Source organism: Pipistrellus kuhlii, unplaced genomic scaffold (assembly GCF_014108245.1).
Source record: "Pipistrellus kuhlii isolate mPipKuh1 unplaced genomic scaffold, mPipKuh1.p scaffold_m20_p_2, whole genome shotgun sequence".
In the NCBI taxonomy this organism is placed as follows: Eukaryota; Metazoa; Chordata; class Mammalia; order Chiroptera; family Vespertilionidae; genus Pipistrellus; species Pipistrellus kuhlii.
Window position 1 is genome coordinate 183719090 of NW_023425515.1, and position 16819 is coordinate 183735908.

General features: G+C 59.0%; 1 protein-coding gene across 2 annotated transcripts in view; it reads left to right on the top strand.

The window, feature by feature from the left end:
- Nucleotides 1–16819, top strand: part of WNT4 (Wnt family member 4) — a 30162-nt gene that overhangs the window by 8870 nt on the left and 4473 nt on the right. For both annotated transcript variants that reach the window (XM_036445809.2, XM_036445810.2), the window contains exon 2: nucleotides 5580–5815. In XM_036445809.2, the coding sequence (XP_036301702.1) occupies nucleotides 5580–5815 (236 nt within the window). The remainder of the gene's footprint in view (nucleotides 1–5579; nucleotides 5816–16819) is intronic.

Consider the following 16819-nt stretch of genomic DNA (forward strand, 5'->3'; position numbering starts at 1 on the left):
CCAGAGGCGGCCCGCTGTTCAGCAAGCACGCTGCTTCCCTCGGGCTCCTCCTCCCTCCCTCTCGGCCCTGCTCCTCGCTGGTGCTGGTGCTGGTGCTGCGGGCAGGACGGCTCCTGAGGAGGCTCTAAATGTGGCCCGAGCAGGCGGGGAGGCCAGAGGGAGGGGGCGGAGAGGCCTGGGCCAGCGTCCCAGCCCCCACCTGGACACCCGCAGGGCCAGGACCCATGACACCGATCCGCTTGGCCTCCCAAACGCCCCAGCTATTTCCCGTCTCCTCTCCTCCGGACGCGCAGGGCAAGGGCCGGGGAGGAGTCCGAGAGGTGCGGGTTTTCCTCCAGGAATTTGTATATTTTCTTTAAAAAGCAAGCAAACCTGGGAAAGCTTGGGACAAGCCCAGCTAATTTTAGTTTCTAATGAAAACAGCAGGTGGCCGAGAGGATCTGATCTCCCTGGCAGGGCCAGGGCCCTCCAGCCTTGCAGGCTGCAGGCACGGGCCCGGGCGCGGGGAGGGCCTCCTGGGAGGAGCCTGAAGGACCTGCAGCCCCTGGTTGAGAAGACGGGGCACGAGCTGGCTGGCAGCAGCCGCCGGGGCAGCCCGGGGTGGTGGGTAACCTGATCGATGGCACGGCGGTGGCGAGATCCTGGGTGGCCGGGCAGCAGGTGGCAGATCGCTAAGCCTGTGCTCAGCAGAGGCAGGAAAGCCTAAACTGGGGCAGTGCAGCTAGGACCGGAGAGGAAGCAGGGGTGGTCAGGGCCCTCGCAGGCCGGCCCAGCCCAGCGGCAGCCAAGACTGGCCATGCCCAGGCTCTCTGTCTCCCCGAGAAATGGCTTGTGCAGCCGACATTTGAGCCCAGCCGAGCTCCAGGGTCAGCAAGTGGCGTGGGTGTCTCTGGGGGAAAGGTTGAGCCGCCTTACGGTGCACCGAGGGGTTTCCGAGGTCCCCAGGACCAGGTGGGCCCCGAAGGGCCTCCAAGCGCTCGGCAAACTGGAAGGCAGAAGCTGTCTCCATGGCGGCCCCTCAGCCCCCCACACTCCATTCTCACCTCCCTCAAGTCCTCCGATCAGGACAGAGCCCTCTGTGCAGCTGCACACACACACACACACACACACACACACACACACATATGATTTTTTTTACAGAGAGGAAGAGAGAGGGATAGAGAGTTGGAAACATCGATGAGAGAGAATCATCAACCAGCTGCCTCTTGCACACCCCCTACTGGGGATGTGCCCGCAACCAATGTACATGCCCTTGAGCGGAATCGAACCTGGGACCCCTCAGTCCGCAGGCCGACGCTCTATCCACTGAGCCAAACCGGTTTCGGCTAGCTGCATGTTTTTATTTAAAGCCTTCTGTGTGCTGCCCCTGTGTGAGGCGCTGAGGAGACCCCGGGCCGGAGGTGACACTGAGGGTGGCATCAGCCCCCTGCAGCTGTCAGCGGGGCAGACCCACAACCAGGGGACGGGGAACAGAGCTGGGTGTGTATTCCACTCTGTGCCATTCACTAGCCGTGCGCCTCTGAGTGAGTCACTTCACCGCTTCGGGCCTCAGTTTGCTCATCTGGAAAATGAAGCCAGACGCCCTAAGGATGCCGGAACAAGCAAGACGTACAGGGCCCTAACTCTCTCCACCCCGTTTCCGACTCCATTCCCAGCTCCCGCACCCAGCGCTTCCCCGGCAAGACCCTGGGCTCTGGGCGAGCCCGGGTGGGGGTGGGGGTGGGGGCGGGGCGGGGCCTCCTGTGGCATGGAAGGGGACAGCTGCCAGGCCAGATAGAGGCAGGGGTGGTGGGCATCGGTGCCAGCCACGGGGCAGGGACACTCCGCAACGGAAGAGGTTTCTCAGCTTCTTCCTGGAAGCGGTCCCGGTGACTCACGGCCCTGGCAGCCCAGCAGCTCACCCCTAAATCCCCACTCCTGTTATTTCAGCCCCTCTCCCCTCCTGGGGCCCTGGGCCTAGGGGCGGGGGGAGGAGGCCTCTCCGGCCCATCTCACGTCTCATTCGATGGCAGAACCGCCACCTCTCAGGAGGCTTTCGAGGCTTGGAACCCCCCATCCCAGTCCGCAGAAGGAGAGCTGCCGACTCTGACCGTGGGAATTGGCCACACAGACCCACCGGCTTATTGACCCCACGAGGAGACAGCCTCCGAGGTCACACAGGGGGTTGGTGGCTCAGCCAGGCCTCCCTCGCCTTCGGCCCCCGCCCAGACAGTCCCTGGCCTTGACCCTCCCTTCACCGGAAGCCAGGACCCAGCAGTCCAACCTGGCCCCTGGCTCCACGCAGGGGGAGCACAGGCTGAGATGGGGAGAGGCCAACTCTGGCCCCCCTTGTCACAGAGGACCTAGGGGCCCCCGCCCTTCTCCAAGAGGCCAGCCCGGGGTCTGAGCAGGAAAGGATCCAACTGGAGGCCCAACTTCTTGTCCCCCTCACCCCTCACCCCTGGCCCACAGCCAGTAGCCGGACTCTTGGCGCCCCCTGCAGGCCAAGAGTGCCAGGTGGACTAACTGCCTAGGGGACCCCTTCCCTCAGCTGGCAGAGGCAAGGGGGGCACGCAGGCCCCACTGGGGAGCCAAGTGGTCCCCTCGCCTCCCAGACGCATCTTCTCCCTGCCCCTCAGCCGTCTTCCCTCCCTGTGTCCTCAGACACTGCCAGTCTGTGCCTCCGTGAGGCAGGACCTGGTAGAGAGGACGGGGCGGCCCGGGGAGGGAGGGGAGGTTGAACTGCCTCAGCCGAGACCACCCGCCTCCCTCCCGCCCGTGCTGCCAGGGGAGGGAGAGATCCTCGCGGTCACTGTGCACCCACAAGGCGCCCAGCTCAGAACCAGATGCAGCAGCCACGCCAAATCACATTAATTTCTCCCAGCGGCCCTCTGGGCAGGAACCGTTATCTCCACTTCTAGGTTAAAAGCAAACAAAAGAAAGACAGACGCCGTCAGGCCCCACAGCAGGGCTGAGGCTGCAGAGGAGGAAAGTGGGTCCCAGCACCACCTCTCCCTCCGGCTGCGAAGGAAGCACCCCCAGTGGTTACCCCAGAGCTTCCCTAAAGTGCTGTGCAGGCCCATGCCAGCCCGGCCTCCCAGCTGCTCCTGGGAACGTGTTAGAAGCCCCGATGCCCACCCGGAGGGGGGCCTGGGCACCTGCGCTTTCAGCAAACCCACAAACGTTTCAATGTGGGTCAATAAGCCAGGGTGGCGAGCCATCGCCCTGGTCCAGCCCACAGGCCTGACAAACAGAACCAGCTGCTGCTCACACACCTCCAGACAGGGCGCACGGCGACGGGCAGCACCCACTGCCCCTTGGCCGTCATCCTCAGGGTGCGCGAGCCCAGCTCCCAGCAGCTTCTGCCCGCTGCTGTCAGTCCCAGTCCCTGAGCCACAATGTCTCCAACAACGGCTTTGAAATCGGGCAAAACCAGGTTCGAATCCTGGCTCCGCCTCTCACGACCTGTGGTTTTTGCACACAAGGCGCACTGCTTGACCTGTCGGTGCCCCGGTGTCCTCCTCTATAAAATGAGAGTTTGTTGTCTTGCTGAGAGGCTAAATGCAGTAACATAAGCGAAGTACTTAGCCCCCTCACTAAGTGCCACAAAAGTTCACTATTATTTTTTTTTTGCCCTGGCCGGCATGCACAGTGGTTAGAGCGTCGGCCCACACACCAAAGGGTCTCGGGTTCGATGCCCAGTCAAGGACACATACCTGACTTGCAACCAATGGAGGCAACCGATGGATGTATCTCTGTAACATCAATGTTGTGTTCTTTCTCTCTCTCTCTCTCTCTCTCTCTCTCTCTCTCTCTCTCTCTCTCTCTCCTCTCTCTCCTTCCCTCCCCCTCATCTCCCCTTCCATTCTCTCTAAAAATCAATGGGAAAAACATCCTCAGGTGAGGATTAACACAACAAAAAAAACCCACTCTTTTTATTATCATCCTCATAAAAATGTCCCGTATTCTAACAGGGCTTTCTGTGTACTTCTCTGCGTGGTCACCGTTCAACAGTTCACTCCTTCGTTCAGCGAAGGGTTGTTGAGATCCTGCGCTGTTGCCTCAGGCTCACGTCCGACCACCTTCCACAGACAAGATCCCTTTGCCTCTGACCACAGTTCTTGGCTTCGCCAGGATCCGTGGAACCTTCCCCACGTTACAGCTGGGGAAAGGGAATCCCCCAAATGGTCACCTTCCCCTCTTAAACCTTCTTTGGACGAGAAGTTTGCAGCTTCCCTGGTAGGATGCAACAGCGTCTTCACCCCCATCCCAGCAAGCTCCCTCCACCGGCTTGCTGGCCGAGGGTCCACCGAGGGAGGCGGTGGCGGAGGGACGCTGGCTGATTGCTCTGAGCCCAGGTCTGTGTGGCTGAGGCGGAGGATGCAGGCAGGATCTGAGCTTCCTCCGGGGAGGCCATGGGGAGGCTCTCTGTGCTCCCCTATAAAATGCGGGGTCTGCACCAGACCCCCTGTCTGGGCATGTTCCTTAAGCCTGTGGTTCTCCCTGCTCTGCTGCTCCCCCAGAACCCAACAGCACCCCCAGCCGCCCTGCCTGGGAGGTGAGAAGCTGGGTCTCTCACTGAGCAGGTGGGGAAGGGAGGCAGGGAGAGGAGAGGGGGCTTTCCAGAGTCACCATCAGCTCTGCTCCCATCATCAGACTGCCACTTGTACACCTCCTGTGTGGCAGGGACCCTGGCGCGGGGGTTAGGCTGAAGGGCAGCAGTTATAGCACAAGTCATGCGGACATCCACCCCTGGTCTCCAGTGAGGTCCCTCCCTACAAGCCGGTAACCTTGAGCCAGTCACTCTGCCTGTCTGAGCCATAGCTGACACTTCGTAGGGGCTCAGTTAATGCCCTCACTCCTCCTTCCCTTGAGAGAGGGATCGCTTCTTCTCACGGGGCCTTTTCCCATCCTCCTGAGCATGTTTGTGTCTTACTCCCGGCCCCCCAGCTTCCTGGTCAACACCGTAAAGTGTCTGTCATGAGATGAGAGAGCCTTCCCAGGCCCCTGGGGAGGACTGGCAAGAGGAAGGCCTGGAGGCTGAAGGAGTTGGGCTCTGCCACTTGCTCTGTCACCTGGGACACATCCACCCCCCTCCCCCAGCCCCACCCCACTGCGGCCTGTGTTCTGGCCACTCTTTGCATCTTAGCTCCTGCCTGCCCTCGCTGTCCCATCCCCAAGCGCTGCAGCACTGATGCTGGTCTCCAGCTGGTGGCCCTGGGATGTGGCTGGCAGTGAGAGTCTTGGGTTTGCAGCCAGAAGGTGGGCTCCATGGGGACGGGAAAGAGAGACACCAGAGCAGACAGTGACTCCCAGCGAGTGGGCATCTCGGCAGGAAGGCGGGGGAGCCCAGGGCTGGGACCACCCCCGTCCCACGGGGCTCTGCCTGCTTTGCCCAACGTGAGGCGAAGGCCTTGTCGTAAGAGACCGCACTTCCCACCTCCGGCCCCAAGCGCTGGGCCAGAGCACCTGTCGCTGGATCCAGACAGAAGCTGGCAGCCGGGCCCCCGGGCTGGGACACGTGGGTTCCCAGGGGCCTGGGCTGGGGGCAGGGGAGGGGGCCTCTGCATCGCATCCCACCCCCGCCGCCCTCCCCCCAGGTACCTGGCCAAGCTGTCCTCGGTGGGGAGCATCTCGGAGGAGGAGACGTGCGAGAAGCTCAAGGGCCTGATCCAGAGGCAGGTGCAGATGTGCAAGCGGAACCTGGAGGTGATGGACTCGGTGCGCCGCGGCGCCCAGCTCGCCATCGAGGAGTGCCAGTACCAGTTCCGGAACCGGCGCTGGAACTGCTCCACGCTCGACTCCCTGCCCGTCTTCGGCAAGGTGGTGACGCAAGGTGAGGGCGCGGCTCGCAGGGGTGCTGGGGTGCTGGGGGCAGCGGGGGGCGGGCCCTCCGCGGGGGACCCCAGGAGAGATCGCCATTTCCTTGGGTGGGGAATGACCCACTCGCTAGTGGCCGCAAACAGCACCCTGCTCCAGCGAGAGCATAGGGTGCGTGATCCAGGCGGGATGGGGGCAGGGAGGGGGGATGTCAGAGGAGGTGGCTGTCCTTCGTGCTGGGTGGGCATCACTCCTCGCCCACAGCCCTGGAGCTGCCTTCGCGTGTGACAAAGGAAGAAATCGAGGCTCGGAGGGTGACCAGCAGAATCAGAATTCAGACCTGACCCCCTGACCCGCAGCCCCTTGGCACTCAGCCTCTTGTAGGCAAGCCCATCTCCTTCACCCAGACCTCTGACCACCCATCCGAGAGCCCCGCCGTGCGGCCCTGAGACCAGGGAGAGACGGCACCAGCTCCTGCCTCCTCAGCTCTCGGTCAAGTCCGCCGCAGCCCAGTAGGGCGGTGGCATGCACACTGAGAGCGCTCAGGGGGACCAGGCCCTGTGGGAAGTGTTTTCACTCGCACGGCCCTGGGTGACAAAACAGGCCTCCTTGTTGCAGAAGACATGGAGGCACGCAGAGGCACGTGACTCGCCCCGAGTCACAGACCTGGGCAGTGGCAGAGCCGGGACACAGGCGCCCCCAATCCTGCTCCCGGGTGTCACTCTGACGCTCGTGAGAAAACGCTGGGTTGCAGGGGACATGGGAGTGGGGGCACAGGGTGGCCCCCTCCTCTGACCAGGGCTGGGCTCAGAGGAAGCATCCCCCAGAAGGTCAGCCCTCCGCTGGGCCCAGGCATGGGAGCGGGCACTGAGCCAGAGGACGGGGGCCCGGGCAGAGGGAGCGTGCCTGCAGCTAGCTGGAAGGCGCCCTGCGAGCCAGCGGGTCAGCGCTGCCCTCGAGGAAGTGCTGTGAAGCAGCTGCCTCTCCCTCCACTTCCTGAGCGTGAACCTGACACTCCGGAGCCACCGGCGGCCCCCGGGGCCCCGTGACGGGCTCGGGCAGCGGGGAGGCGTCGCCTGGGCCAACCTTTGTCTTGGCACCTGTGGTCCTGGGCAGCGAGGGCTGCTGGGCTTGTGGCAAACCGTGTGGATGTTGTTGGAAACCAACTGCGATAGAAATTTGGAAGCCATTCTCCCGGGAGCTGGCAGAGGCCAGGCGGGCACGGTCATGCTTGGCATGGCTGGACTCTGCCGCCCGGAGAAGACGCCGGCTGCGGAGGGTTTCCCGGGACGATGGGGCGCTGCTGAGGGCGGGGCTGCCCGTGGGGCGAGGCCCAGAGACGAGGCTCAGATAACAGACCCTGAGTGTGGGAAGCCCCTCGGGCCCAGAGGGGCTGCTGTTCGGGGTGGTCTAGCAGGGAAGTCAGGTGCCAGGCCCCTCCAGACCCCAGGCCTTGGCACACGCCGTGTCCTCTACCCCAGCACACACCCCTTTTCTCCACCGGCTCGGGGGGGTCCCTCCCCCAGTCTTCCCAGCTCTGCAAGCAGGTGGTTGCTTTTCCTCTTGGAAACTCTTGGTTCGTGCTCGGGTTTTCCCTTTATTTTTATACATAATGTTTTGTTTTGAAATAATGTCGAACTCACAGAAAAGTTGCAGAAATAGTACAAAGAATTTTTAGAATGTTTAATCTAGCCGAAACCGGTTTGGCTCAGTGGATAGAGCGTTGGCCTGCGGATTGAAGGGTCCCAGGTCAAGGGCATGTACATTGGTTGCGGGCACATCCCCGGCAGGGGATGTGCAGGAGGCAGCTGGTCGATGTTTCTCTCTCATCGACATTTCTGTCTCTCTATCCCTCTTCCTTCCTCTCTGTGGAAAATCAATAAAATACTATATTAAAAAAAAAAAGAGAGAGAGAATCCAAGATGGCTGCTCGGGTAGGCACCTAGCTGCAGCCGCACGCAACAATTTCAATAAAATACAACTAAAATATAAAATGGACATTACCCAGAACTACAGGAAAGTCAACTGACTGGAAATTCTACAACGAGAAGCAAGGAGAAAACCAGAAGGAAGCGTGGAGGAGCTGTAAAAGCCCAAGGTACGGAGACACGCGGAGAGGACGGAGCCGGAGAGGAGGGCGGCCGAGTGCCTGGCTGGCGTTCCCAATCGGGAAGGAGAGAAAAACTCCGACTGTGCTGGGCCCCCAACTGCTCTGAACCCCTGTTCTAGGCCAGACCCTGGGGACCCAGGCTCATCCAGAGGGAGCCGGGCTGTAAGGCGGAACCCGGGGAAGAGGCGAAAGGGGGTCCCAGAGGCGCGCACACTGCGCGCAGAGAAGGGCCGGCCGGCTGTGCCGTAGGACTGCCCTGGCGGGAAGGAGACTGGGGCTCCAGACTGCTCTGAACGCCATCTCCAACTCCACTTCCAACTGGGCCCAGTTTCGGGCCCATTGCGGGAGAGCTTTGGCAGCAGGCGAAAATCGAGGGCACCTTTCTCTCAGAGGCACTCGCAACAAGTACTGAAGGACCCTGAGTCTCAGGAGTCGCATAGGGCGGGGCTGACGGAAGCCAAGGCTGTAGGCTCCACCCTGAAACTCTGCCCCATCAGAAAAGCTGCCTGCGAAAATGCCTAAACCAAATAGATCACAAACGAAAGAAATGGAGGACAAAAAGCAACTGGATATAGAGTTCAAAACCACACTTATAAGGTTTTTCAAGAGTTTCCTAGAAAAGGCCGATAAAATAAATGAGACCTATGAGGATATGAAAAGGGATCAACAAGAAATAAAGAATACATTGTCTGAAATAAAAAATATTATACAGAGTCCTAAAAACAGAATGGAAGATCGCAAGAATCAAGTCAAAGATTTGGAACATAAAGAGCCAGAAGACACTCCTCTGCAGAAGCTAGAAGGCAAGAGAATCCAGAAAATTGAAGATAATGTAAGAAACCTCTGGGACAACTTCAAACGATCCAACATCAGAATCATGGGGGTCCCAGAAGATGAGAGAGAGCAAGATATCGAAAACATACTGAAAGAAATAGTGACAGAAAACTTCCCCCACCTGGGGAAAGAATTGGACTTACAAGTCCAGGAAGCACACAGAACTCCAAATAAGAGGAATCCAAAGAGGACCACACCAAGACAAATCATAATTAAGATTCCAAGAGCAAAGGACAAAGAGAGAATATTAAAAGCAGCAAGAGCTAACCAGGTGGTTACCTATAAAGGAGCACTTATACGATTGTCAGCTGATTTCTCAACAGAAACCATGCAGGCCAGACGGGAATGGCAAGAAATATTCAAGGTGATGAATAGCAAGAACCTACAGCCAAAAATACTCTACCCAGCAAAGCTATCACTCAGAATCGAAGGTCAGATAAAGAGCTTCACTAATAAAAAAAAGCTAAAGGAGTTCATCACCACCAAACCAGAATTATATGAATTGCTGAAGGGGGTTCTTTCAGAAGAGAAAGTAAATAAAGATAAAAATTATGAACAACAAATATGCAACTATCAACAAGTGAATCTAAAAACCAAGGAAATTAAAAAAAAAAATCTGATGAACAATATTAACTGTTGAATATAATAGAATCAGAGGTATGGAAGGGGAGTGAACTAATGATTCTTGGGGAAAAGGGGAGAGGGGAATGTGGGAAGAGACTGAACATAAACTGTGCACCTATGGATGAGGACAATGGGGAGTGGGGAAAGGGCAGAGGGTGGGGTGGGAAGGGGGGGGAAAGGAACACTTGTAATAATATGAACAATAAAAGTTTATTGTTTAAAAAAAAAAAGAAGAAGAAGAAGAAGAAGAAGCCCGCTTAAAAGAAGCCTGCAAAGCCCCGGGAAAAAAAAAAAAAAAGAATGTTTAACCCATTTGCCTCTATCAGATTCTCTCTCTCCTCCCTCCCTCTCTCTCTCTCTTTCTCTCTCTCTCTCTCTCAACACACATGCACACTTTTGTTTAAACCATCGGTGTTCACACGGCTTCTGTGGCACCATTTAGACTGCACCGTGTCCTGTCTCCCCGCCCCACGCCCTGGTCCCCAAGCCTCCAGCTCTTCCAAGGCGAGGGCGGTACCCAGCACATGGCCCAGCCTGGATGCAGGGGACGGTTCCTGGGGGTCTTCCAATGACAGGAAGCGGGTCCGGGCAGGGACTGGAAGGGGCATGGGTCTGTGCTGGCCTGCAGCCGGGAGGGACCCCATTCCTCCTCCTGTGCTTGTGACAGGAGCTGAGGAGGGGGCCCAGCCCGGGCTCAGCTGTTTGGGAAGACCCTGAGAGCCGGCCGGGCGTGGCTGGAACCTGCTCCGGTTACAGCTGGGGGGGCTCCGTTAAGCGTCCAGTGCCCTCCAGGCTGAGGCAGGGGACCCGCCCCCCAGGCCCAGCACCCTGGGCCGCCGTGTCTGCGGGAGTCTGTCTGCCTTCCATCCCTCTCCTCACCTTTGTGCCTTTCATTTTCTTCCTGAGTAAACCTCCTCTTGGGAAAGCCTCCTGACGTGTCCCTCCGAGGGCTCGGTGCTGCTCACAGAGGGTGAGGGCGGGTGAGGCAGCTGAGGGAGCGCATGGCAGGCATGACCTCGGGCAGTGACCTCACTCCTCCGGCCCCGGCATCCTCACCTGTCAGCGAGCCCGGCAGGTGTGCTGACCTCACGGGTCGTCGAGAAGATTCGATGACGTCATGCATGGCAGCACTCAGCGGAGACCCTCACCCTGAGCAGCCGTCCGTCATCACCAGCTGCTGTCGTTTTTGGCTGCGGCGGCGGCAGCCGGCCCCAGCTCTGGGGACTGGGGGGCTCGGCCAGGACCGCATTCATGAGCTGCCTGGCTGGGGTCGTGACCTCAGGCCCAGGAGAGGCCACCGCTGACAGGTGGCCCCCGGGGCCAGGAGCCCCAGGGCGGAGGGCCTCCTGCATGCTGTCCGCATCGCATCGCACTGACTGAGCGTGCAGTCTCGTTCCCGTTTCATGGCTGAGAAAGGGGTTCCGGCCCCAGGCCTCATGGTCCTGCACCATGTAAGACAGGACAATCCCAAACCAACCTCCTGGGCCTCCCGCCCGGACTCAGCGAGATGACTCCCCTGGAGGGCTCCCGGGCTCCTTACTGCCTGAGGCTTCCCACCCCCAGCAGCAGCGGCCCCCCTGCTTCCATCCTCCTGGGACAAGACAGATAGATGGTGGAATGATGATGCCTGGTGAGGACAGTGTGTAAGTTAGGGCCAAACGGTAGGTTCTAGGCTGGAAATGTGGTAAAATTGGCGTCTGGGGAAGCCAGGAATGGGGCAGGAATTGGCAGTTCTTGGCTGAGCGGGCATTAAGGGCCAGGTGCGGGATGGCCTCCGTGTTTTAGTCACTGCTTCGTCCTGGTGCCCAGAGCAGCGCCTGCAGCGCAGGGAACTGAGGATACTCGCTGACTGAATGGGAGGGGGAGTCTGTGAGGGCTGGAGGTTGCCCTGAGCAGGGCAGAGCGGGCAGGAAAGGCGCACAGACTGCCCTTCTCCGGCTCCCCTCCACCGGCAGACAGCCCCGGCCTCCCTGCCTCTCTGCATCTCTCTCTCTGTGGCCATCACCGCGTTCCTGTCCTGAAAAAGGGACTCAGCAAGCCCTGCGGTCCCTCAGGCTCCGGCTGCCGTGGCTGGGAGGGGATTTGGTGCCCCGGCCCTCGCAAAGAGAAGATTCAAAATCAGGACCATCTCTCCATCCCCACATGTCTAGCATCCTAGGACAGGGGTCGGCAAGCCGCAGCTCGCAAGCCACATGCTTTGGCCCCTTGAGTGTGGCTCTTCCACAAAATACCACGTGCTCGCCCGCAGATTGGAACTTCGTGGCCGGTGCGCAGAAGTCGGTTTTTGGCCTGGGCGAGTCTGTTTTGAAAAAGAGGCGATAGAACACTCAACGGTCCAAAGAGCCACATGTGGCTCTCGAGCCGCCTTTTGCCGACCACTGATCTAAGACACCTTACTGGCTGTAGCCTCAGGCTGGATTTAGGAAGTGAATGCTTCCCTAGCCAGTTTGGCTCGGTGGATAGAGCATCGGCCTGCGGACTGAAGGGTCCTGGGTTCGATTCCCTAGGTTGTGGGCTCAATCCCCTGTAGGGGGTGTGCAGGAGGCAGCCAATCTATGATTCCCTCTCTCTCACTTTTGATGTTTCTGTCTCTGTCTCTCTCTCTGTGTCTCCCTCTCCTTTCTCTCTGAAATCAATAAAAATATATTACAAAAAAAAAAAAAAAAAAAGCTTTTTTAAAAAAAGAAAGAAGGAAGTAAATGCTTTTCAGTCCAGGGCGGTGACTCACTGAAACCCGTATTCTCATATTTGTCCTCAATACTTGCATGACGTTGGCCCTGGAGGGTGAGAACGTGCCTTCCCCTGGTGGCCTCTCCGGCCAGCCTTCGGTGCCATCAGATAATCTCTGGGACGTCCTGCCCCTGGGAGTTCCCGGAGGCTGAACTCACCTCCGGGGGCCCCAGGGCTGGCACGGGCCCAGCTCACAGCAGGTGGTCGGTGACGGCGGCGGGTGAGGCGGCAGCAGGAAGGAAGGGTCTCTGCCCGAAGGCAAAGGCACGTCAGCTGACTGGCCTCCCGGTGCCCCACCGACACTGTTGGCAAAGGAGTAAAGTAGCACCAATCACCCACCAATAGCCTCGCAATAGCTACTGTGTCCTGAGCGCTCACTCTGAGCCAGCTACTAGACGGAGCACAGTCCCACTTTACCTGCCTGGATTTCCAGAGCCAGCTGCCGAGTCAGTGCTGTCAGCAGCCCTGTGCTATGGGCAGAGAGCCTCGGCTCACGTCAGGGAGTGGCAGTGCCAGGACTCGATCTCAGGCCTGCCTGGTGAGCGATCGCCACTTTCCCACCCCACCCCGTCTGTGAGGGGCCTGCTCTGTGCCCAGCCTGTGCTGGGGGCGGGGGGCTGGGGGCTGGAGGAAAAGTATGAGGAACAGCCTGGTCCTAGCCTGGCTGCAGAGGCCAGACAAACCCACGGGACACGTGGAAGATAAAACATTCTGTGACCCAGTCCTGATTGCACAGGCAGGCCAGGGAGGGCAATGCCTGCGGGCGGGAAGTGCGGGAGACGTGCAGGGTCTGCCTGAGGGCAGCAGGATTTCCCAGTTCCAATTGGGGTACGAGGCTCAGAGAGGAAGGTCACCCCATAGGAAGAGTGTCAACACGCCTTGTCCAGCCCCGAGGCCTCTCCGCTTCCCCCTGTAAGAGGCTTCCTGGAGGTGATAGAGTCAGGATTCAGACACAGGTTGATTTCAAGAAAAAGTGAGTTTTTGCAGATAAGAAAGCAAAAGACCCTGGCCAGTGTGGTTCAGTGGTTGAACGTTGACCTATAAACCAGGAAGTCACAGTTTGATTTCTGGTCAGGGCACATGCCTGGGTCTACAGCCTTACTTCCCAGGTGGGGGTATGGGGAAGGCAGCCAATCAATTGATTCTCTCCCATCATTGATGTTTCTATCTCTCTCCCTCTCCCTTCCTCTCTAAAATCAATTTAAGCCGAGACCGGTTTGGCTCAATGGATAGAGCGTCGGCTTGGGGACTGAAGGGTCCCGGGTTCAATTCCGGTCAAGGGCATGTACCTTGGTTGCGGGCATATCCCCAGTAGGGGGTGTGCAAGAGGCAGCTGATTGATGACTCTCTCTCATCGATGTTTCTAACTCTCTATCTCTCTCCCTTCTTCTCTGTACAAAATCAATAAAAAAAAAAAAAATAAATAAAATAAAATCAATTTAAAATATTTATATTTATTTTTAGTAAAGAGAGAGCAGGGAACTGGAAAGGCAGGCTGGAGCAGGGACAAGGAGAGAGTGGAGAACGCTAGGACTGTCTTTCTGAGACCAGTGCCAGTCCTGCCCACTCCCTCGGACCACCACTGAGTCTGCTTTGGGCACATGTGAGCTCTGCTGGGAATGGCACTTCCACCAGGACACCTGGTGCCGGGGGGTCACCATGCCCAAGGCTTCCTTTCCAGACCAACTCAGCCTCGTCTGCTTCTCCTCCAGACCCTCCTTCCCGCCAGCATGCACTTCCTCCCAACACCTGGGAGAGGCATCGCAGGGGATGTGCTCAGAAGAACACAGGCCTTGAGTCAAACGGGTCTTGTTCCAATTCCCTCTGGGCCACGGACTGGCTGGGGGACCCCAGACGGGCCACTGGGCCTCCCTTTTTCCTCTGGAGAGCAGAGCTGGTTGCTAAGGCGGTTGTGAGCCGTAGACAGCCTATGCAAAGGCCCCTCAGAATCGGGAAGCTACTGCTGGATCCACCAGGCAGCTCTGAACTCCCAGCCCCAGGCACCCAGCACCTGGGGAAGATGGCGCTGAGGCGGGACCGGAGGGCACACGGCAGTTAGACCAGTGGCAGTGGCAGTGGCAGAGGAGGTGCCCTGGGAAGGAGCAAAAGCAGGAAGAAAGGAGTTGGGTGTGGGGTGGCAGATGGCTCTATGGGAGAGGCAGGCGGTTGCAGGGCGGCTGCTGGCACCTGGGAGAGTCCTGCCTTACCCTGGGCCGGCGCTGCTGTCCCCAGAGGACAAAGCCAGGCCTGTCTCTCCCCGCAGCTGGGACAGGCCAGCCCTCCCAGGCAGCAGTTATCTACCACGTGGCTGGGAGCTCCCTGCTGCTGCACTCGCAGGCCCTGCAATCCGTTTCCTCTCTCAGCAGTCGCTACCAAGTGCCCGCTAGTCAGCAAGGCTCCAGCCTGGCGCCCACAAAGAGACAGAGCCGAGAGGGCCGCAGCAATAGAGGCAATGGGCTGGGAGAAAAAGCTGGAGGAGCCACTGCCACCGGCGTTAGGGGCACTGGGGCATGGCCACGGTCTCCAGGCCTCTGGGGCCTCCTGGGCTGAGCACAGGGGCCAGTGGCTCACCACCGCCAGTAAGAACCCAGGAAAGGAACCGGGCTTGTCCTACAGCACGTGAGACTGAAGGGTAGACCTAGGGAAGTCCTTCTTGGCTTCCGGTGCTGAGAAGCGGGGAGGTGGTAAGAACGTGGCTGGTGTTCTCTTGTTCTTGTTGTTTTTAATATGTTTTTATTGAGTTCAGAGAAGAAGGGAGAGGGAGATAGAGAGATCAATGATGAGAGGCTGCCTCCCTCCTGCAGGGCCCCCACTGGGGATGGAGCTGGCAACCTGGGCATGTGCCCTGACCGGGAATCGAACCATGACTTCCTGGTTCACAGGTTGATGCTGAGCCGCTGAGCCACGAGGCCGGGCGAGAGCGGCTGGTGTTTATTCCCAGGGGCTCCGCCCAGAGGCAGGATAGCATCAAGGTTGAAAGCGCTGGAGCCCTGCCTGACTGCAGGCTTCGGTTCCGCCACGTCCCAGCTGGGTCTTGTTGGACAAGTTGCTTCACCGCTCAGTGCCTCAGTTTCCTCGGCTGTACAATGAGGAAACTGGGGATTTCTTCATAGAGATGTTGTGAAGAGTATACAAATTATGTCAAGTGCTAAGTGCCCAGCACAGAGTACGCGTCCTCTAAGCTTCAGCTCTTTGGATTCCAGAATCTATCTTCCTTCCGGAATCTCTTCCGTCAGGCCCACTCCCAAGCGAGAAAACCAGAGCATCTTTGTCCCGAAGCTAGAGCAAGGGGGCCCAGAGTCCTGGCTGACAGATGGGTATTGGTTTGGGGGATGAGGCAGAGGTCTCCCGGAGCAGCCTTTCCGGGCGCCCTGCACCCCAGGGCCAGCAGCGCTCAAGGGAAGCGGTGAGGCCAGAGCTGGGTGGGCCCAGGCTGCCTGAGAGCCCGGAGAAGCAAGGGAGAGAGAGGACCACAGGGGGCCAGAGCTGGGGCCCATGGCCCTATCTCCTGCTCTCCCTCCTCCCCCCCGTCTGTGGGGCAAAGAATTGTGCTGGTTCAGGCCTGGAAATACCAGAAATACCAGAAACTAAAGTCGTCTCTCTTTGGGCGGCCACAGCACAAAACCAACCAACATGATCCTGCTATTAACCTCGATTAACTTGGAGAGGATTCTATCTCGGGCTGTCGAGGCCCCGGTGGCCCCAGCCAAGGCCCCTGATGCCGGCCCAAACTGGCCAGGGCAGGGCAGAGGGCGGGCAGTGGAGAGCGGGTGGTGGGCCGTATCCCCAGTTCAGGGGCTGAGCCACCAGGGCCTGAGCTGCCCCCACCCCAGCTCAGCTTTTTCTGCTGCCCGTCCACAGACACGGGCACAGAGGAGGTGATTGTTTCCGTCTGACCACGGCGACTGCTCCCCAGGGCAGCCGAGCGCGCAGGCCTGGGTGTCGCAGAGGTAATTGCCAACCACGGGGCCAAAACCTGCCCCCTCCACTCCTGCGGACACAGACGCTCCAGCGAGAGACAGAAGGACAGTCACGGGCACACAGAGGCCCTCACAGGGCCCAGGAGAGGAGCTGGGCCTGTCTGGTCACACTCTCGGCCAGCCATGCACACACGCACCACACTTGTACTACACACACAGGCACACTCCCTCCCACCACCCACACCCCAGAAAGAGGCTCCACAGAAGCTACACCCCGAGGCACAGTTCCTAGGAGGATAAAAACACCCATTCAGGCAGGGGGCGAGGGCAGGCACCAAAATAGAACTCTGAGAAATTCTGGGCGGAAGGGAAAGACGGGCCCGGAGGCAGACGGACTGCGTCTGAGTCCTGCTCCTGTCACTTCCCCCCTAGATTTGGTGCTAGGACCAAATCTCTCCCCTCCCAAACCTACACTGTGCCCTCTGTGAAATGGGCACAGATAAAGGGTCAGTGGGAGGAGGGCCTGTCCTCATGGGCTGGGCCCCAGGTGGAGTAGCGGCCACTGTGGTTACAATTTACCCTTAGAGATAAGGAAGCAAGAGGAAGTCAGGGACGAGCGCAGCCTGAGCAGGAAGGGCTCGGGCAGTACCCTGCGACAGGGGACGCCTCAGAGCTGGGCAATAGGCACTGGGAGAACTCTGGTCTTAGAGGGAGCCTGCCATGTCACAGCCCTGTCGCCTGGGTAAGTCAGTTCTCCTCTCTGAGCCTCTGTCGAAGATGACGATGTGAACACTGCTAGCCT